At 42.8% G+C, this 23,723-nt stretch overlaps 1 protein-coding gene across 1 annotated transcript in view; it reads right to left on the bottom strand.

The window, feature by feature from the left end:
* Positions 1-8,553: 8,553 nt before the first annotated feature.
* The window catches only part of fbln5 (fibulin 5), a 120,385-nt gene continuing 105,215 nt past the window's right edge, over positions 8,554-23,723 (bottom strand). Inside the window, exons 8-11 of the mRNA XM_073039221.1 lie at positions 20,042-20,164; positions 15,898-16,024; positions 12,907-13,102; positions 8,554-11,088 (exon numbers count right to left, since the gene is read on the bottom strand). Of these exons, the coding sequence (XP_072895322.1) occupies positions 10,927-11,088; positions 12,907-13,102; positions 15,898-16,024; positions 20,042-20,164 (608 nt within the window). The 3' untranslated portion in view covers positions 8,554-10,926. The remainder of the gene's footprint in view (positions 11,089-12,906; positions 13,103-15,897; positions 16,025-20,041; positions 20,165-23,723) is intronic.

The following is a 23,723-nucleotide window of genomic DNA, read 5'->3' as shown; positions in this document are numbered from 1 at the left end:
GGGATTGAGATTGCAATGGGAGCTGGAAAAGGCATGTAATAAGGGTAAGGAAACAATTGTATTGGGGGACTTCAATATTCAAAGGGAGTGGGAAAATCAGGTTGGTGTCAGATCACAAGAGAGGGAACTTGTAGAATTCCTACGAGATGACTTTTTAGAGCAGCTTGTGCTTGAGCCTACTCGGGGAAAGGCCATCTCAGATTGGGTGTTGTGTAATAACCCAGATCTTATTAGTCAGCTTAAAGGAATTCTTAAGAGGCTGTGATCATAATATGATTGAATTCATTCTGCAATTTGGGAGGGAGAAACATAAGTCACATGTATCAGTATCACAATGGAATAAAGAGAATTACAGAGGCATGAGAGAGGAGCTTGCCCAGGTGGATTGGAGGAGGATACTGGCAGGGATGACAGCAGAGCAGAGATGGCTGAAGTTTCTGGGAATAGTTCACAAGGTGCAGGATAGGTGTGTCCCACAGAAGAAAAAGTTTTCAAATGGCAGGTCCAGGCAACCGTGGCTGACAAGGGAAGTTAAGGACTGCATAAAAGCCAAAGAAAGGACATATTGGATTGCAAAAGTGAGTGGGAAGTTGGATGGTTGGAAAGTTTTTAAAAACCAACTAAGTGCAATTAAAAAAGCTATAAAAAGGAAAAGATGAAATTTGAGGGCAAACTAGTTAATAATATAAACCAGGATACTAAAAGTTTTTTCAGTTGTATAAAGAGTAAAAGGGAGGTGAGAATTGATAGTGGACCACTGGAAAATGACGCTGGTGAGGTAGTAATGGAGAACAAGGAAATGGCAGATGAACTCAATGGGTACATTGCATCTGGCTTCACAGCACAAGACACTAGCAGTGTGTCAGAGATCCATGAGTGTCAGAGAACAGGAGAAAGTGCCATTGCTATTACAAAGGAAAAAGTGCTAGGTAACCTCAAAGGTCTGAAGGTGGATAAGTCTCCTGGAGCAGGTGGACTGCCTCCCAGAGTCCTGAGAGAGATTGCTGATGAGATAACAGATGCATTGGTCATGATCTATCAAGAATCATTTGATTCAGGCATGGTCACGGAGGACTGCAAGATTGCAAATGTCACTTCACTCTTTAAGAAGGGAGGAAGGACAAAGCACAGGGCCTTGACTCCAGCCAGCACAGATCTCTGCTTCATTGATGCACTCCAAACCATGACAAAGCTGTGGTCGTTTTGGAGGAAAGTGAATGCACTGCATAAATAAACATGCCCGTGTAGATTTTAGTTTCCTTTTCAAATGTATCCCGTAACTTGCTGTGCATTACTTTCTGTGATGGATTATGTCAGCCAAATGATTGATTTTTAAGCAACACAGAAGGAACTCAGCATCATCTATGGCCCAAAATGTCAACTGTTTACTCTTTCCCATAGATGCTGCCTGGCCTGCTGAGTTCCTCCAGCATTTTGTGTGTGTTGCTTGGATTTCCAGCATCAGCAGATTTTCTCTTCTTTGTGATTGATTTTTCATGTGGTTCTTTCAGGTAAGGTCTTCTCAGTTTTTTATTAAGTCTCCTTGAATGTGTTACACAGAGTGTTTTCTGCCGCATAAATAATTAGATGGTTTCTCTTTCGATGAAAGGACAAAAACTGGTGTACATACTAAAGTTTGATATACCGCAGGGCTACTGCAAAGGTTCTACTGAAATTCTTATAAACATCAAGGAAATAATTTGAAAGAATGAGGAAAGAAAAGGCAAAATGCTCCTCAGACAGGATGAAGAGGTCAATACTCCCCAATGCCATTAGGTTTTACAATTCTACCGCCAGGACTTAAGAACTTTTTAAAAGCTATTAATGCTTTTTGAGACGGTGATTTAGATGCATATCATATTTTTTTACTGAGTTAAGTATTGTATGTAATTAGTTTTGCTACAACAAGTGTATGGGACATTGGAAAAAAGTTGAATTTCCCCATGGGGATGAATAAAGTATCTATCTATCTATCTATCTATCTAAATCTCAGAAGGTAAAATACCAGAGACCAGAAATTGCTCTTGTGTTAAAATAAAATCAGAAAATACTGGAAATACTCAGCAGGTCAGACTGCATCTGTGGGAAGAGAAACAGAATTAACATCTGATTCCAGTGAAAGAAATTTCTACCAGGAACATCAATTCTGATTCTCTTCCTGCAGCTGTGGCTTGATCTGTTGTGCATTTGCAGCATTTTCTATTTCTATTTTAGAACTCCAGCATCTGCACTTTTATTTGAATTTTCACGTCTGTGTTGGGTTATTCTGGTGTTAAAGAACCCTTGTGGACCACCCTAATGTTGTTTGTGAAAATAACCTTGAGAGCAAGATCTTCAGTTGTGGAGCTGCATACAGGAGGGAGATTGAAAATTTGACTGAGAGGTGTCATAACAATTACCTCTCACTCAACATCAGCAAGACCAAGGAACTGATTGTAGACATCAGGAGAAGGAAAACAGCGGTCTATGAGCCAGTCCTCATTGGAGGATCAGAAGTGGAGAAGGATAGCAACTTTAAATTCCTGGGTGTCTCTATTTCCGAGGACCTGTCATGACCCAGCACGTAAATGCAATTGAGAAGAAAACATGACAATGCCTCTATTTCCTTAGGAGTCTGCAGAGATTCGGCATGACATCAAAAACTTTGACAAACTTCTACAGATGTGCCGTGGAGTGTGCATTGATTGGCTGCATCATGTCCTGGTGTGGAAACACCAATGCCTCTGAGCAAAAAATCCTACTAAAGGTGGTGGATTTGGCCGATTGAGCATTTCTACATGAAATGCTATCATAGGAAAGGAGCATCCATCGTCAGAGATCCCCACCACCCAGGTCATGCTCTCTTCTAGCTGTTGCCATCAGGCAGATGACACAGGAGCCTCAGGACTTCCATCTCCAGGCTTAAGAACAGTTACTATCCCTCAACCATCAGTCTCTTGAATAAAAGGGGATAACCACGCTCACTAGCCCCATCATTGAGATGTTCCCACAACCAATGATCTTATCATCTCATTATCTCATGTTCTCATTATTTATTGCCATTTACTTATATTTGCATTTGCACAGTTTGTTGTCTTTTGCACACTGGTTGATCCTGTTATAGTTACTATTCCATAGATTTACCAAGTATGCCCACAGAAAAGCGAATCTCAGGGTTATACATGGTGACATATGAGTATTTTGATAATAAAATTTACTTTGACTTTACTTGTCAGAAGAATATCGTTACTTTTCCTTGTGAACGTAATATTTTTGGTTAGCTTTTAATCTCATTATTTCTATCGATACAAGTTCTCAGCGTGTATCCCAGCAAGCACAATCTTTGGAGTCAGCTCTTCACGTGACATAGCAGAGTATATATAACACTCTTCCAAATGCAAGGAGTGGAAGGAGTCTAAAGACACACACTCAACATTTTAGGAATAGCTTCTTCCCCTTCGTCATCAGATTTCTGAGCAGACATAAACACTACCTCACAAATTTTTTTGCTCTATTTTTGCACTACTCATTTAATTTTTAAAATATATTTTTTATTATAATTTATAGTATATATTATGTATTGCACTGTACTGCTGTTGCAAAACTCATTTGGTGACATGTCAGTGATAATAAACCTGATTCTGATTCTGACAATGATAGGCGGGTGGTAGGAGAGTGCTGCTGAAATGGGAGGTCTGTCAGAGGAACTTGTACAGATTAGTGAAGAACAGTTAGTTGGTTAATTGGTGAAATACATGCAATTCAAGAAAGTACTACGGTACTTCTTTGGACCGGGTACAGGTAGATGAAGTCACCTTTCTCTGGGCGTGAAGTGTGAGTGACCTCCATAATACCTTGGAGTGATCCCACTTACATGAAAGATCATCAAGAAGATAAAGCATGTACCATAAATTGTCGGTCTTTTAAAAACCATGTTTCTAAGAAAAATAGCAATATAAAACCTGGCTGTCCTGTTGCAACTGGGAGCTTATTGTTACTGACTCCCTCTACTGGCTGGACGACAGCACAAAAATGCAGTGATTTAGGGCGTGCGAATTCTGTTTTTACTTGAGATGCCAATACTGAACAGTGCCTTTACAATATCTACCAGTGAATGTAAATCAGCATTTATCAGATCAGCGAGATTGAAAATCTCATTAGAAGTGAATTTTGAATGTTGTGTAACTGCTGGTGTTATATAACGTAGAACAGCACAGCATAGTATGGGCCCTTTCACCACAATGTTGTTCTGACATTTAAATCAACTCCTGAATCAACCTAACTCTTCTTTCCTACACAGCTTACAACCCGTCTATTTTTCTTTTACCCATGCACCTATATAAGCGTCTCTTAATATATCAGCCGGGTGGTGGGGTGGTGATGTGACTCTACCAAATGAAGTGTAAGGTGCTCCTTCCCTCTGCTAGTCTGTAGGTCACCCTTGGGCAAGGTGTAGCCCCTGGATCAGGGTCACGTGAAGCCATGGGAGCAGGTGGTAGATGGTCGTATGAGCACCTGGTGCATATCACAAGACCTGATTTTGCAACCACGGATGATGACAGACGATCTCTGAAGAGCATTGATAGTGGCTGGGGCCACCTGTCTTGTAAAGGCACTTTCCAGAAGAAGGCAATGACGAACCACTTCTATAGAAAAAATTGCCAAGAACAGTCATGGTCATGGATAGACCATGGTTGCCCACATCATACAACATGGCACATAATAATGATGTCATACCGCACGACACATAATGATGTTGACGGCCACTTCCAGCAGTACATTCTCGGCACTTGCCACACCTGTGCCATCTCCTTTGAACTTTTCTCCTCTAATAGATAATTCTGGGGGAAAAGTCTCTGTCTGTCCACTCAATCTAGGCCTCTTCTCAGTATACACATCTCTACCAAGTTATCTCTCGTCCTCCTTTGCTCTAAAGAGGGAAGTCCTACCTCGCTCAACCTTTCCCATTTAGACATGCTCTCTAATCCAGGCAGCATCTTGGTAAATCTCATCTGCACCCTCTTTAAAGCTTGCACATCTCTCTGATAACGAGACGACCAGACCTGCAACAGTACTCCAGATGAGATCTAACCAGACTTTTGCAGAACTGCATCTTGGGTGAGTCGTGTGATAGGGAGGACAAAACTCTGCCACTGGCCATTGGGGGGATTGATTTCCCCATTTGTTCACCAGAAACATGTACCAGTGGAGAAAAGCAAGAGACAGCAGATGCTGGAAGATGGAGAAAAGGACAAAATGCAGGAGAGATTCAGCGGGCTGGGCAGCATCAGTGGAGCTGAGGGGTGGACAACATCTCTGGTTGACATCCTGCATCAGGACTATGATATGCATAACATTACTCTGGACGAGTTCCATTCTTCTCAAGTGGGAGGACTAGGTACCATCCAGATGAAGAAACAAAAGGCCTTCCCAAATCTTCATGTCGATATACAACGTTTGGATGTATATCATTTCCATTGGGCAGGAGGTACAGAAGTTTGAAGGCGCACAACAGAAGTTCAAGAGCTGCTATTCTCCTCAACCATTCCATTCCTGACCGAAATAATGCAATTGCAACAGTTTAGCAAATTTATGACCACTTTGCTCAAAAATGAATGCTTTTTTGTTCTAATTGTGTTTTTCCTTGTAAAAAATTATGTGTATTTTATTTATGTTTCTGTTGTAAATGCTGTGGTATTCTGTGGTTGTGATGCTGCTACAAGTAAGATTTTTATTGCACCTGTGCAAATGACAATAAACTCAACTTTGACTTCTTCCTATAGGTAAGAAAATGTCTGTTTAACTGTATATGATTGTTTTTCATTTTAGAAATCTCATCGAGAAGATTCATTAACGTTTGTTTCTGTGTGCTGATGGGCTCAGTTTGTCATTACTATTTGTTAACACACTTGAATATGAAAAAGATCCTTAAACGTTGTTTGACTGACAAGGATTCCTGCTTCAATGAGGTCTCTGGATTAGACAGGGAATAAATGGAAATTGCGTTCCTGACCAAGTTTCAAAGGTAAACAGTGACAAGTAGCTGGGAGAAGCTGACAGATTTTGTAATTAATGTCCATGTATTTTAAATGGTTATACCACTGGGTGCCACGGTAGCGTAGTGGTTAGTGCAACACTAATACAGGTTGCGGCATTCCGGAACGCGAAGTTTCATTCCAATGCTGTTCTGTCAGGAATATCTATATGTCCTCCCTGTGGAATATGTGTGTTTCCACTGGGTGTTCCGGTTTCCTCCCACAGTCCAAAGATGTACCGGGTAGGTTAATTGGTCCTGTGATTAGGTTAGTGTTAATCAGGCTTGTGGGGTTGTGTGGGCCTCCAAGTGGACTACAATCTTGGAGCCTTAATGACCTGGAGAGCTACGTTAGCTGGAGCCCACATAAAGTCAGGACTTTATGCTTTGGCTCTCGGTAGGGTCACTCATGCCAAACAGGTCAAAGGGTAGAGGCCAGACTGAGGGTGGTCACCGGTCCTCCGGGTCTGGGGGTTCAGCTCAGGGCTATCAATCCTGACTAGTAAAACAAAATTGCTATGGAAATGGCACTGAAAAATCCTTCTTCGTCTGAGTCCAGTGGTATTCCTGAGCCTCCACCTATGACTTGTAAGACTGACAGTGGTAAATACTGAGAGGAAACCACTGGCATGATGAAGAAAGCCTTAACACACCAGAGACAGAGAACCTTCATTGCTGTCCTCTGCCGGCAGTATAACAGGCAAAAGAAAAGGGAGAGGGTTTGCTGGGGAGGTGAGCGTTGAAGGGCTGGAAGGACATACTCCACGCTATATTGCTAAATAAATTAATAAATTATAAATGCCATCATATAAGAAAGATATTTCAGTCAATTTTTTATAATATAAACAGTTTTATAAATTTAAAAATCACATTAAATACTACTATTACATATTTTAGGCTGTTTTCTTATTAACAACGATTTTCTGGATCCTGATCATTTTCTGTCATTGTAAAGGAAGGGAGAGAGAGAGATGAAAGGACCTGGCCTTGTCACAGCATTGAACTGGCTTATCAGAATCGTGAATGGCTCTCATTACGATCTGTGTCCGTGGTAACCTATCCTTCCAAGTCTGTTGGTTCACAGTCGAATCGCTTCTTCATCCTCCAGTCTCCTCCATCCTCCAATCAGATAAAACTGGTCTCTTTTGGTTTCATCCTTACCAAATGGTAGCCTGGGCAATGCCCATGAAGAATTCCCTGCTCATTCCTTTGTCGTTACCTTCAAATTGTCTATTTTATTTTATTTATTTAAGAGACACCACGTAGAACAGGCCCAGCAAGCTGCACCACTCAGCAGCCCTCCTAGTTAACCCTAGCCTAATTGACAATGACCGATTAACCTGCTAACCGTGTATCTTTGGACTGCGGGAGGAAACCAGAGCACCCAGAGGAAACCCACCCATTCCACGGGGTACAACCTCTTTACAGACACCGTCGGAATTGAACTCCAAAGTCCGACACCCCAAGCTGTAATAGCGTCATGGTAACTACTACGCTGGAGTGGAGCTCTCAACTCTTCCCTTTGGGCTTTCTGATTATCATCTGTATTCTAATGTTTGCCCATATCATTCAAGGACACATTCACGTCTCCCCTGCTCACTCTTAGTTCTTTCTGTCCAACACCTCTGTAGGCTACTGCTCTGCCACAGATTTGTTAAGCAGAAATACACAACAAATAAATATGGTGAAGTTGGCAGCCATTGTCTTTGGTCCTGCCATACATTCGACTCTCTGGCCATCCAGAATGATGCTGACTTAGACTGGTTGCACCACTGGGAGGGTTTGAGAGCTGTGATAAGACCATAAGATATAGGAGTAGAATTAGGCCATTTGGCCCATCTTTGTAAGTTCCCATCTCTCTCCATAACATTGCTAATCCTATTGGTGTCCCAGTTCAAATGGTTTCTGGGTTCTCGTATCTATGGCTTTGTTACCTGATATTATTCTGATATTCTGCTGGAATGCCATCCTACATAAACTTGGGTTCCTCCAAACCTCTATGTTTGGTACCTCCAGGACCCATGCACCCATGTCCAAGTGCTTGCCATGGACAGCTTGGCGGCCAAGTCATTGGGCATATTTAAAGCAGAGGTTGATAGGTTCTTGATTAATCAGGGCATCAAAGGTTATGTAGAGAAGGCAGGAAAATGGAGATGAGAGGGGTAATAAATCAGCCATGATGCTATGGTGGAGTAGACTCAATGGACTGAATGGCCTAATTCTGCTCCTATGTCGTATAGTCATGTGGTCTTACTACCAGTTCATTCTCCACTATCAATCCCTCATCGCTCTTAACTTCTTACACTCACATAAACCTTCTAGTTCTGAGAACCTGGACCTGATTTGAACTCCAACCAGTGGGAACAGCAGCCAAGGCTATGCTCTCTTCTCATCACCATGATCAGGCAGGAGTTAGGTCCTACACCATCAGGTTCAGGAACTGTTTTTACCCTTCAACCACCAGGGTCCTGATCCAGCATAGATAACTTCACTGACTCCACAACCTGTGGACTCACTTGCAAGGACTCTACAACTCAGTATTATTTTTTACTTCTTTTTTATTACTTGAACAATTTGTCTTCTTTTGCACAATGGTTGTTTGTCAGTCTTTGTTATTTATAGTTGTTCATAAATTCAATTGTACTTCTTCATTTTCCTGTAAACGTCTGCATGAAATCAAATTTGAAGGCAGTATTCGGTGACATATAATAAATTTACTTTGAACTTTGAAGGGTTTTAAGGTCCTCTAACTACTTGCCTCGCTCAGCTCCTTTAAAAAGTCTGATCAAGCTACCTCTTTGATCGAGCCTTTCGCTATCAGCCCTCATTTCTCTGTCAAGTAATCTCATTTGGCAATAATTCTGTTCTGCATCCTGGAACATTTCACTACATTAGAGGTGGGACATTAGGTCAAGTTATTGTTGTTGTTACAACATCACAAATTGAGAACCAAGTTAGGAAGATATCAGATGCTAGGAAGAACTATAGAAAAGTCTGCTTTACAAAGCGGTGACACACTTGAGACAATAAGGATTTATTGTTAGTTGGGTGAAATTAAATTTGCCAAGGGGAGGTAATTATCCATTTGCGTTAACCAACGTTGTTCAATGTCTTCAGTGTTTTATCTGCTGCAGAATCTAGGCCACTTGTTATTGCCTGAGGCAACATGTAACATGGGTGGTAAAATAATAGTTTGCCATTAAGCTCTTTATGAGTCACCGTGCTTGTTTAGGATTTTACAGGGTGGCTCCAGGTTTCTGTGATTAATATAGATACCCGTTGCTTTGAACAAAAGGAAAATATCTGAAGGCAAAGAGTGCAGATGAGATGGGCAACGTCTCACAGTGACTGAGGCATCTGAATCCTTTTGTGATATTATGCCTGACATCATTGCATTGGGCATTTAATTAACTGCAGATATCAGATTCCAGAGTTTTGAGCTGCAGGACAAACACATGAATCTTCATGTTATTCAGTAATTGATCTTGGGGTAGATATTGATTCGTCCTCCCTCCATACTGTAGAACACTGTGGCTCAGTAGGTCAAGCAGCTTCTATGGAAAGGAATAAAGAGTTGACATTTCTTCGGGCCTCAGCCCGAAACACTGACTCTTTATTTAATTCCATAGATGCTGCCTGGCGTGTGGAGTTCCTCCTGCATTGTGTGTGTCACTCTGGATTTCCAGCTTCTTGTTTAGGAACTCTGTGACTGTTCTGGGTGACCAAAGGAGCAAGCCCTTCCTCTTTCTCCTCCAGCGTAGAAAATACTTTCTTTTTGATTTAATATTTGTTAGCTCTGCTTCCACTTCTCCTTCACAAAATGTACCGTAGATTAGAAATACAAGATAAGAAAAAAATTCTCCCCGGGACCTTGTACTGTCTTCTTCGAACTACAGTGTCCTTAATAATGGGTGAACCCTGTTATAATGCTTGCAATGATCTCAGAGTATAACACACTATACCAGGCTGCTTGTCAAACCATAATTCTTCTATATACAACAAAGTTCACAATTTATCAAAACTCTATTCAACCTGAAGGGTGTAACTAATGATTAAGCATGTAGGTGTGGGTGTGGAGGTTGTTCAGTGTTGTGCAGACACCAATATTGAGGATATCACCTGTCACAAAAGCTAGGTAATGATTTTGTGTTCTTCTCAGTCCTAAGATTTGGACTCGGACCCTTAAGGGCACATCTCAGCCCTACAACATTTACCACTAACAAGGATAAGGGTGTCAATGTCATGAGATTGTTGTCTGCCAAGTTGCAGAGTATGTATTAGATTTTTGTTTAGTTCATTTCTACTAGGGCAAAGTCCTGGGATTACCTAACTAATCCTATTGAGATTTGCTCTTTTGTTTTCGGAACTGCAGCAGTCACAGAGAGGGTAGTGACGGTGGTGACTGATGGATCATAAAATTAGCCCTAACTATGCCAACTATTTCACAAAACTCAATTACGTATATATTATAAAAACTGTTCTTGACGATTCTCTCCAGCCTTTTATACACTGTTGCCATCCTTGATTGACATAAGGGTGCCAAAAGTCATGGGGGACGGCAGGAGAATGGGGATGAGAGGGCAGATAAATCAGCCACGATCAAATGTTGGAGCAGACTCACTGGGCTGATGACCTAATCCTGCTCCTATGTCTTATGACCTAATGGATAAACAATGGCTAAGGACATCACAATGCCTTCCTGAATATACTGCAGCTTGAAGGCATTGCATTTCTATTCATGGGTAGTTGTACAATAACTCTGACCCAGCCAGGGGAGAAAAGCAGACAGAATTAAGAATCTATACAGTTACAATGTATTATCAAAAGCAGCTTTCTGCCTTAGCAACAACAGTGACACATTCACTCACTAAAACATAGATGTAGAACCTCTAGCCCTGGGAAACCCAACGGCTTTAAAACGTGTATTCAGATATAAAGATTGTCAGTCTGATCACTGAACTCCCGCGAAAGTTGATGACGGTGTTCACGGTGACCATCTCCAGGTCCAACACAATGTCCCGAGGCCCTTGAATTGGACGGGTCATCACCACTGTAGCACTGACAGGCCCAGTTTGCTGCAGGTTTGTGAAGAAAGTGAAAATCTTATTTAGTAACAATTTTAATAAACGGTTAAGACTACATGGAAATCTGAAAACGCTGGTAGAATGCAGCCCTTGTGGACACTGAATGCCCTGGACTAAATTGGAAGGAACAAGTGCCTTGGCAGCTTCCCATGCAACCAGGGTTGATGCTGGACCTGTTCAATCACCTCAGCCCTTTCTACCACCCAGGCACTCAAACATTCAATTCAGACAAATCAGTGATTCCCCTGAACTTCATCCAATCTCATCCACTGCATCCGGTGTTCACAACGTGGTCTCTACAATGGAGAAACAAAATACAGGCTCTACCCACAGGGATGACCCCTGATCTTCCTGCAGCAAGCCACTTTAATCCACATTCCACTTCTGTCACAAATTGCCTGCCTGGGGCCCCTACTGCTGCTCAGCAAAATCTAGAGGCATAATTATTTGGATTTCTGCAAGGTGTACCCTGAACCCTGAACCAGGAGGCAGTAAGACGGGCTTTTCAACCTATCTGGTCCACACCAAACCCACCATCGTCCCTGCTAGTCCTCTTTCATACCACCTGGTCCGTACCAATTCCAACATCGTCTCTGCTAGTCCTCTTTCATACCACCTGGTCCGTACCAACTCCAACATCGTCTCTGCTAGTCCTCTCTCAGACCACCTGGTCCATACCAACCCCACTATCATCCATGCTAGTCCTCTTTCAGCCTTACTGGTCCATACCAACCACAATTGACCCCCATTGACCCATAATCCTCCAAGCTCCTCCACTCCATGTACCTATCCAAATGTGTCTTAGATATGTCATTGAACTCGTCAAGACCACTCGTACTGGCAGCTCATTCCAGGTACTCACTACCCTCTATGAAAAACAGTTACCGCTCTTTAATCTCTTCTCTTTTATCCTGTATCTGTGCTCCTCTAATTTTTTAATCCCTAGCTCTGGGGAAAAGACTGACCACCCATCAAATTTACATCCCTCATGATTATAGAAACTTCTATGAGTTCTCCTTTTATTCATCTGCATTCCAGGGTATAAAGATCCAGTGTGGCCAACCTTTCCCTATGACTCAGGGCCTATACTCTAGACAGCATCCCTGGAAATCTCTTCTGTGCCTTCTCCAGCCTGACAATGTCTTTCCTATATCAGGGTGAGCAAATGTGTATAAACTGCTCCAAGTGTGGCCTCAGCAATGACTACACTCATCCTTCTGGATGAAGTGTACGTGAATTCAGAGGGTGGAGGAGAAGTGGCTACATGATGGAGGGACGATGCCTGAGGTGACTGCTTTCAGCTGGAGACACCAGAGAGTGTTATGGTGAGCTGAAATAACCAATGCCTATTGGTCAGCAGACAACCAATTCCAAGCTGACTTTCACGGATTGGTCATTATTCCAATCAACGTCTTGAGTGTTCTTCGGTAAGCCATTTAAACAGTCATGCTTTGGGATGTACAGCTGAGTTTTGAGTTTGAGATTTTGCAGCTGAGTGTTTTTACTGAATAAAGGAGTATTTTGAGTTCCAGCTTCGTCGTGTCTCCTGGCTTTGAGTCTGACCAGTAGTTACAGGCATGTGAACTCACAGAGAGTCAAATAACCCACCTTTGAAGAGTTTAAAGAACACTGGGTAATAAAGTTGGTGTAAAATATGTTTTGATTCAAATTTAAGGTGGGAAGATGGTGTTGCGGAGGGGTTACGCTGGTTGTGTTTGCTTCAGAATTTTAATACTGGTAAAAAGTTCCCATTTTCATTCTGGATCAGTAGTAACGTTCCTCAGTGTCATGACAGAAGCTGTGGCTTACCCTCATGTAGAACTCTCTGCCTTCATTCCCGGATTTGACCTGGAAGATGTAGTATGCTCCAGGATAGCGGGCCGTGGCCTGCATCTGGAAGACATCTGAGGGGACGCTCCTTCCCGACGCAATGTCCATGTATTTGTACAGAATGGTGAACGGCTGATCTGCACACCCAGGGTTGTCTCCATGGCACATACAGCGACTGTAACACGGCGAGAATACAATAATTAATGGATTTTACAATGAATTCCTCTCATTGTAGCTGCAACAGCGAAGTCCAAGCATATTTGGTTCACCATGTGATCAAAGACTCCAGCAAATTTCTACAGGTGTGTTGTGAGAGCATTCTGACTGGGTGCTGGTACGAAGGCCCCAATGTGCTGGATTGAAAGAGGCTGCTGAGGGTCGTAAACTCAGCCGGTTCTATCACAGGCACAAGAAGCTCCACCATCGAGGACATCTTCAAAAGATGTTGCCTCAAGAAGGTGGCATCCATTATTAAGGATGGTCACTATCCGGGATATGCCCTCTTCTCATTACTACCAACAGGGAGGAGTACCGGAGCCTGAAAAGGTATCCTCCACACTTTAGGAATAGCTTATTCACTTCTGCCATCATATTTTTAAATCTCACACACACACACACACACACACACACACACACACACACACACACACACACACACACACACACACACACACACACACACACACACACACACACACACACACACACACACACACACACACACACACACACACACACACACACGTCAATATTTGTTTCCATAGATGCTGTCCGACCTGATAACCTGCTGAGATCCTTCAGAATTTTGTCATTGCTACAACAGGACCTGAAGAAGGGTCTCAGCCCAAAATGTCGACTGTTATTCATGTTTATTCAGTATGTAACTTCAAAACATTAATCTAATTCAAAAGAAGTCATGGGAGTCTGAAATGCAGGTCTAACTTCGAGGTTACGTAAAGGCACACCTGTATCACGTGGTAGTGTAACAATGTATGCAATTCACATATTTATACGGATAACCCACAATGAATTAGTTAAATGAACAAGAATGCTTAATCAACCAATATATAAACAAAGTTACACAAATATTATTGAAATATTAACTACACAACTCCCATGCTCCCTTTCAATGACACCAGAGGCCACTGTCTGCCCTCTCGGACCCTGGTCTGCTTCCTGTGCTCTCTTTAAAGGAATCAGTTTCCCTGGAAACTTTACTGTAATACTATGTACTGTCTAAAATAAGAATTAAAATGTGTTGATTCCTATTATAAGAATAAAATCCAATAAATCTATAACAGGAACAGTAGTCATTGGAAAGGAGAGGAATGGCTGCAAAGAGGAAGTGTAAGTATAAACTAAACATTATTTATTTGGATTAATCAAGTTTGCTTCAAAATTTTAATAGTTCTTATTAGTTTTAATTTTTTTTAAAAAACGGATTTTATAACTATTTAAAATAATTTTGAATGTTACTGAATGTCATGGGAGGCCCTGATGGTTAACAATTCCTTAGTTACAGTTATTTCACGGTCAGTGCTTTCTAAGGCTTGCCCACATGATGGGATTACTAGGCCTTGCTGCCTCCCATGGCTTCTTTTGTTGGTATCAGGATGGCCTGAGTAGTAAACGATATTGAGGAACATGGATGAGGTCAGCTTGTGCTCTTGTTGTGGGTTAATAGTGATACGGAAACAGGCCTCTTTATCCTATCAAGTCTATGCTGACAGTTAGTTACCTATCCACACCAATTTTAAATTAATTTCATTTTACTCTGCCCGTATACCCATCAACTCCCCCCCATCCCAGATTCCATCGTTCACTTACACACCAAGGGGAATTCACAGTCGCCAATGAACCTACCAATTCTCACAATTTTGGGACGCGGTAGGAAAGTAGAACACCCAGAGGAAACCCACAAGGTCACAGGGAAAACAAGATAACTCCATACAGGCAAGGCCCGAGGTCAGGATCGAACCTAGGTCTCTGGCACTGCGAGGCATTGGCTCTACTTGTGTTTGAGTTAAAGTAATGTGAAATCTGGGAAGATGGATGGACCACAGCACAAATGAGTGACAAACCCAGAATCTATTGAACGGAGAATGCCATATCCTGGCATAGGAAAGACTTGTTAAAAGACATTACTGAGGATTGTAGTAGAACAGAGGGATATGGGAATACAGATCCATAATTCCTTGAAAGTAGATAAGGTCATAAAGAAAGCTTTTGTCACCTTGTCCTTCACAAAGCAAAGTATTTAGTAGAGGAGTTGGGATGTTGTGTTGAAGTTGTATAAGATACCAGTGTGGACTAATTTGGAGTATTGTGTATGTTCTTTTGGTTGCCTACCTACTAGAACAATATCAATAAGATTGAAAGCATGCAGAGAAAATTTACAAGGACACTGCCATGACTTGAGGACCTGAGTTATAGGGAAAGGTTGAATAGATTAGAACTTTATTCTCTAGCGTGTAGAAGGAAGAGGGCAGATTTGGTAGAGGTATCTAAAATTATGAGGGTATAGATAGGGTAAATGCAAGCAGGCTTTTTCCACTAAGGTTGGGTGAGACTAGAGCTAGAGGTCATGGGTTAAGGGTGAAAGGTTAACTATTTAAGGGGAATATGAGGGTAAACTTCTTCACTCAGAGGGTGGTGAGAAATGTGGAAAAAGCTGCCAGTGCACGTAATAGACTCGGGTTTAAGTTCAATATTTAAGAGTAATTTAGATAGTTACTTGGATGGGAGGGGTATGGAGGGCTATGGTCCGGGTGCAGGTCGATGGGACTAGGCAGATTAATAGTTCAGCACAGACTAGATGTGCTGAAGGGCCCTTTCCATGCTGTAGTGTTCTATGACCAATATATAACATGCAGCAAAACATAATGAAGCATAATATTCAGCTTAATGAGCTTGAGTTCCCTCTTAGCTAATATGCTACTTTGCCATGCAGTTGCCCATCAGAGTTCTTACTTTTCATTCAACTGTATGTAGGGATCCTGGCAACGCACTGGGTCCAGGCACTTGTACGTCCCTGGAATGTTGAAGCAGATCTGTTCTTCTTGGCAAGTGTGGTTACCCGTCTCACACTCATCGATATCTGAAGAAGAGAAAACATTTCAAGTATTGTCCCACACTCTCAACTCTGCGGAGCACGCCATTGGATCTGCCCCTGAAAAACGGATGTAGAGCTGGACATCTTGGCGAACATCTCAGCTCATTTCAGATCAATACCACACAGCTTGGCTTGTCCCAACAATTTTCTCTGGCACCAACTGCAAATCAAATGTTCCATTTCCCAGAGCAGCAGACAGACAGTTGGGGATTTTTTGCTGCTCAACCTGCTTAGTTCCTCCAGTAGAGGGCTTGTTGCTCCAGTGTCTGCAGTCTTGTATCTCATTACCTGGCTTGAGCTTGCAATCCTCCCCACCTATCCTCTACACTCTGCTCCTCCTCCAACGCTTCTTAAACCAATAAATGAAAATCTGATACAGTACTGTGCAAAACTCTTAGGCACGTGGGGAAAAAAATCTGTAATGAAATAAACAAATGAAAAGTTTCTAAATATCAAAAAAATTACTATAAAGAGCAGTAAACAGGAAAAATACTAAATCAGATCAAAATTTGGTGTGACCACCCTTTGCTTTTAAAACTGCATCAATTCTCTTAAGTACACTGTCCTGCAGTTTTGTAAGAAAACTGGCTGGTTGGTTGTTCCAAGATTCTTAGAGAACTTCCCAGAATTCTGCAGACTTTAGCTGTCTCGCTTGCATCTGTATCTCCATGTAATCCCAGACAGCCTCAATGACGTTGAGATTAGGGCTCTGTGGAGGACTTGCCATCTGAAACCATATAAAAAAATCTAGGGTCCTAACACTTTTGCACAGCACTGTGCAGTATAAAATTCAAAGGATTTATTGTCAAAGTATGCATGCAACATACAACCCCGAGACAGCAACAAAACAAAGAAAACCATGGAACCCGTTCAAAGAAAAACATCAGCCCCATTCCCCCCCCCCCACAACATGCAAAGAAAAACAATTCACGCAAGAAAAAATGAGCAAAAACACAACTTTGAAAGCATCCATATGCCGTTTAGTTCAGTGCTCATTAGTCCAATCTACGAACTTCAGGCCTGGAACATCGGTACCATCCTCTGACAGCATTGAGGGAAAGAGAGACCATTCAAACACTGGGACTTCCTTCCAGGAGCAACAAGTGAGAGACCATCGCACGCAGAGGCCTTCCTCTTGCAGCAGCCAGCGAGAGGCTGGTAGACCGCTGAACACTTGCTCGCTGTCCACAGTCACCTGGATGTTTCAATCTTCCTCAACACTTTAATCGGTGAGATCGATGAGAAATGGAATCATGGGCTCACGCCACATCTCTAAGCATCTTAGTCTGGAGACTGCTCACCTCCTGGAACCTTCTCATAGACAGCAAAGTACCAGATCGCTCAGTCAGCCCAAAAACACATCACTAAACCGTCAATCACAGGCTCCAACAGCACCAGAACCACATTTAAAAGAAAAAGGAGATGTAAAATAAGTGAAAGAAACAGTTTTGTTCACCATCTGGAGAATGCTGCCTGTGGTAGCACTGTTCGTTGGTGCCATCTTTTCTTCTTCCGGAACAATAATACAAGCGGAAAAGGCGCATTCTGAGATTTGTAAGAGACAGTTCATGGATTCATCTGCATGAACAAATACTCAACCCAAGAATGCTCCGAAGTTGCTGGCTACAAATTGGAACACTGGAGGTGAAAGAATCACGAGGAAAGAGGACATCTGCAATTCGAGATGCAGGACTGAGAGGTGTGACAGATAGCAGTGAAGATTCAACATACTTTGTGGAATGGCAGGATTTTCATATGAGGAGAGAATGAGTAGGCTAGGCCCCGGTCCTTTAGTGTGGGAGAAGAATGAGAGGTGGCCTCATTGAAACATACAAAAGATGCAGAGGGTGGATGTGGTGAAGCTGTTTCGACTGACCAAGGACCTGGAGGATGGACGTAGAGAGGATGTTTCCATTGACGATGAATTCTAGAACTAGCTGTCACAGTGTCAAAATAAAGGGTTGGCCAGGAAATGAGGAGAAATATCTTTACTCAGCGGATAGTAAAACTTAATGATTCTCCATTACAGGTGGTGTAAAGATTCAGTCATTCATTGCCTCCTAGATTACAGAAATCTTCTCACTACTACCATCTTGGAGGAGGTACAAAAGCCTGAAGGCCTACATTCGGTGTTTTAGGAACAGCTTCTTCCCCTCGACCATCAGATTTCTGAATGGTCCTCACGCAGAGGAGTTTCAAAATTGCTTTCTAAGTTGTGAGATCGATGAGAAATGGAATCATGGGCTCATGCCCCATCTCTAAGCATCTTAGCTCAAGCTGCTCGCCTCCTGGAACTTTCTTGTAGATGGCAAAGCACCAGATCGCACTACCTCACTTTTCCTCTTTTGCACCATTTATTCATTGTAGCTCACGGTATATTCAGTGCTTTGCACTGTACCACTACCACAATACAACAGGTTTCACAGCATATGTTAGTAATAATAAACCTGATTCTGCTTCTGACTCTGAAATGGTGAGGAAGTTATAATTTGTTGAATGGTAAGAAAGTCTCGAAGCCCATGGTTGCTCTGACATTCTTAGTCATATCCTGTCTATGCTTCTTGTAATTTCATTTATCTCCACCTCTGTAATTCCAGGGAAAGCAAGCCCAGCCCAAGTGATTTCTTCCCATACTTGAAGTGCTCCAATCCAGACAATAGCCTGGTGAATCGCTTCTGCACTTTTTCCAGCACAATCGCATCCTTCCCATCGTGTGGCGACCAGATCTGCACCCAAAACTCCAGGAGCAGTCTAAACAGTCAAAAGTTGCAATCTGTCTCGTGTCCTGAACTTCCTTCAACACGCAGGGTCATAAAAATTACAGAATCATAGATACAGAGCAAGGAATCAGACCTTCGGCCTGCTGAGGCCACACTGACCATTAGCCACACATTTACACTAATTTTACATTTCATCCATTTTACTTAAGGTCTCCCCACATTCTTATCAATTTGCACCAGGTTTCAACCACTCACCTGTTCGCTAGGGGCAATTTACAGTGGCCAATTTGCCTACTAACCCACAAGTCTTTCAGATGTGAATCCAGAAGACCCAGTGGAAACCCGTACAGAGAGAGCACTCAGCTTTGCACAGGGAGCACCCCAGGTCAGGACTGAACCTGGGTCCCTGGCACTATGAGGCAGCAGCCCTACCAGATGTGCCACTCTGTGCATCTTCCTTCACCTAATGTCATATGCAATGATTTCACTTTGGGCAGCTTGTATTTTAAGGCCCGTGATTCCATAATTGGTTTTATTGTTTGAGCAACACACACAAAATGCTGAAGGAACTCAGCAGGTCACGCAGTGTCTACGGAAATGAATAGACAGTCGACATTTCAGGCCGAGACCCTTCACCAGGACTCCTATCTTAATATATTACTTCTTCAGCCCTTTACCTTTTCCACCTATCCTCTCCCTACGCATCAACCTTCCTGTCACCTGCTCTCACCAATCACTTGCCAGTGTGGATTCCTTCCCCTCTTCCCCCTCCCCCCCCCCCCAACCTTCTTATTCTGGATTCTGCCCATTACCTTTCCTGCCGACTATTTATTCCTTTCCCTGGATGCTGCTTGGCCTGCTGAGTTCCTCCAGGTGTGTGTGTGTGTGTGTGTGTGTGTGTGTGTGTGTGTGTGTGTGTGTGTGTGTGTGTGTGTGTGTGTGTGTGTGTGTGTGTGTGTGTGTGTGTGTGTGTGTGTGAGTGTGTGTGTGTGTGTGTGTGTGTGTGTGTGAGTATGTGTGTGTGTGTGTGTGTGTGTGTGTGTGTGTGTGTGAGTGTGTGTGTTTTCAAGTTTCCAGCATCTGTCCCTGTTTTGTTTTATTTCATGTTGGAACCTTTTCTTTTTGACTCACCCCTTCTCCCTCTCAGCGCTAACCCTCTGGTAAACACCTGCAGACGGATGATATTTGACCACGGCCAGGGTTATCATGGGCCCGTGAGAACAACCTTCAAGAGACCAGTGGCGAGCGTAAGCCTTGACGCAGTATTGGTGAGTGGCCTTACCTTGGCAGCTCCTGTTGTCGCTGAACATGGTGTAGCCTTGGGGGCAGATGCAGTAGTAGTCGCCTGGCTCGTTCACACACTGATGCTGGCAGAGGAACTCCGAGAAGCTGCACTCGTTGATATCTCGAAATAAGAACAAATACCTGGGTCAGAAACTGAGAACAACATGCTGTTTCGTTACACTGGCCTGGTGCTTGCTTTTCTCTAATGTCAACACCCAACATTTACATAAGAACATAGAACAGTACAGGCCCTTCGGCCCATGATGTCGTTGCGACCTTTTGACGTGCTCTAAGATCAACCTAACCCTTCCCTCCTTTATAGCCCACCATTTTCCTATCATCCATGTGCCTATCTAAGAGTTTCTTAACTGTCCCTAATGTATCTGCCTCTACCATCATCCCCGGACAAGTGTTCCATGCACTCACCACTCTCCTGTAATGAACATACCTCCGGCATCCCCCATACTTTCCTCCAATCACCTTAAAATCATGCCCCCTCATACTGGGCCACTTCCACCCTGGGAAAATTTCTCTGGCTCTCCAGTTGATCTATAACTCTTGCCACTTTACACCACGATCAAGTCACTTCTCATCCTCCTTCAATCCAAAGGTAAAAGCTCCAGTTTGCTCGACTTATCCTCATAAGGCATGCTCTCCAATCGAACCAGCATCATCTGCACGCTCCCTAAAGCTTCCACATACTTCCTACATATGGGAGTGTGTTTTGCACCATGTTTGACTTAAAAAAGTCTCTTATTGAACTCAAGCAACGCACACAAAATGCTGGAGGAACTCAGCAGGCCAGGCAGCATCTGTTTTGCTTGGATTTCCAGCATCTGCAGATTGTCTTGTCTTATTGGTCTCAGCGGGTCAGTCAGCATTTCGGGCCGAGACCCTTCATCATCAATAGCAGACTGTTGATTCACTTCCATAGATGCTGTCTGACCTGCTGAATTCCTCCAGCATTTCTGTCTTTTGCCTTTGGATTTCCAGCATCTGCAGATTCTCTCATCTTTGTTGAGCCCGTTATTGAAATATGCATTTTAATAAATTAACTCACTTGATCTGCATATAACAGTGAGCAGAATGCACATATCTTAAATCTTTTACAAATTCAGTTTATTTTAGTTAAATACTATGCTACTTTATAAAATACAAAGTGGGAAAGTTCTATTAAAGCAGAGCTTCTTCATGGACGAGGTCTGGCAGTTTTCAGCTGGGACATGATACACTGGCTTTCCCAGAGGGAAGGAGCTCCCTCATAAATGTGTAGGGGTATGACTTCAGCAAGCTGCTTCACCACTTGTACAAATCCTATCGAGAAGCTTGCTGGAGATCGCCTGAGAGCTTCCTCCTATGCCCACGATTCCCCGTACTAACATTGGCTCTAGTACTTGTATCTGTCCGCTTTGGAGAGGCACACTGGATGAATGTATATTACAGACACATGCGTGCATTCAGATCGCATTTAATAATTGTGAGTTGAAGGCCAGATTTATTCCTGCTGCTTTACATTAAATGCAACTCAGAACCTCTCCGTAATTAGAAAGTAATGTGCTTCAATCCCAGCCTCAGATATGGAACCTATTAGATGCAATTCCTCTCGGTTGTCCTGTGGCCAGTTTGATGCGGATTTGCAATAAAACTTTGTTATTTTGGCTGCATTGACCCAAGACTACCGGAACCAGCAGTCACTTGGATAAGCTACTTAAGGTTGAATGAAAACAGTTTTATAAGCACTGCTTTGTAGTGCAGCGGTTAGCACAACGCTTTACAATAGCCGGCTGTGAGGTAGCCGTTGCCTATAAGGAGTTTGTTTGTACGCCTGCTTCGGTTCCTTCGGCTGCTTCAGTCTCCTCCCCCATTCCAATGAAGCACGGTTCGGGTTAGGGCTAGTCACTTGTGGGCATGTTATGTTGAGGCTGGAAGCGTGGTGACACTTACAGTCTGCCAAGCTCAGTCCTCACTGATTTGATCTGCTGCACACGATGCATTTCACTGTATGTTTCGAAGCACGTGTGACAAATAGAACTAATCTTCTAATCTTATCTTAATCAGTTCTGACAATCATTTCTCCTAAATCCTGCATTAAAACCTCATTACTTCCATTAGAGAGACCTGGGAGCTACAATGTTGGAGCAGTTAGCACAACGCTATTTCAGCTCGGGGTGTCCGAATTTGGAGTTCAGTTCCAGCGAACTCCGTAACTCCCTTCTCGTGTAAGTGTGAGTTTCCTCCGGGTGCTCCAGTTTCCTTCCACAATCCCAAGATGTGCCAGTTAGTAGGTTAATCGGTAGTTGTAAAGTTTCCTGTGATTAGGCTAGGATTAATCACTAGGTGGCGCGGTTTAGTGGGTTGGCGGGCCTGTTCTGATTCTAATTTAAATGCATAATGATTGAAAATGAGAAGAGCTTTACTAGGATCTTTGAAAGAGGTTCCAATCCAACAAGGTTGATCTGGGAGCTACCAAATATAGTCAATCCTGTGAGACATGAACTGCCTATTACATAGGGAGCAGCATCAGGAAGTGACTCACACCACGAAGTACACAGCTGTACTCCTCGTGTGAAATGAAATAACACCAACACTCCAAAATGCAATGCCCAGTTATGTTCTCAGTGTGACATGGAACAGCTCCAGAGACAAACTGATTTTCCATTCATAAAGTTGGAAAAAAAACAAGCTCACATTGTTGAATTTCTCACCCTGAGGGTGAACCTACTGGAATGCAATAAAATAAATTTGTTCACTGGGATCCTTCAGGGAGGAAATCTGTTGTCCGCATCTGTCTGGCCATTATATCTGCTCTCTAACCCAACTATCCACTTTCTTTGTTCAAAGGACAACTAGGGATGCGCAATGATTGCTAATTTTGCCAATGACATCTGTGCTGTAAGAATGAAAAATGAAACAAATAAAATCCCCACTTAAAACAAAGAATTTATGCTAAGCTGAACAGTTTTTAATTAACAATGGCACGTGAATAGAGTTCTGTACAACTTACAGTAAGCTCCTGAATTTACAAGTTATTACATTTTACCATATTAATAACAGAAATCTAAGTTTTTAATATTTTTAAAAAATTCATTTATTTTAGTTAAATATGATGCTACATTAGTGAATACCAAGTGGGCACAACACCTTACAGTACCAACAGCCCAACAACCATCACGGCTCGTAAGGAGGTTGTATGCTCTCCCTGTAACTGTGTGGGCTTCCTCTGAACGTTCCAGTTTCCTCCCATAGTCTAAAGACTTACAGGTTGGTAGCTTAATTGGTCACTGTAAATTATCCTGTGATAAGGTTGGAGCTAACTGTTTAAAAAGTTCATGTATTTGGCGAGGTAAGTGGGTGAGTAGACCTATTTTTCCTTGTTTCATTCCTGAATTAGGTAGCATGTCTGCAGGGTTAGTGCTTTGTTCAGGGTGTCAGATGTGGGAATCCTGGGAGACCTCCAGCCTCCCTGATAGCCGCATCTGCACCAGGTGAACCGAGATTCAGCTCCTCGGAGACCGTGTTAGGGATCTGGAGCTGCAGCTTAATGACCTACTGCTTATTAGAGAAAGTGAAGAGGTGATAGACAGGAGCTACAGGGAGGTAGTCATCCCTAGGCTACAGGGGTCAGAAAACTGGGTGACTGTCAGGAGAGGGAAGGGAAATGTCTGGATAGTGGAGAGCAC

This window comes from Hemitrygon akajei, chromosome 3, assembly GCF_048418815.1.
Source record: "Hemitrygon akajei chromosome 3, sHemAka1.3, whole genome shotgun sequence".
Lineage (NCBI taxonomy): Eukaryota > Metazoa > Chordata > Chondrichthyes > Myliobatiformes > Dasyatidae > Hemitrygon > Hemitrygon akajei.
This window is presented reverse-complemented; position numbering and strand designations above follow the sequence as displayed.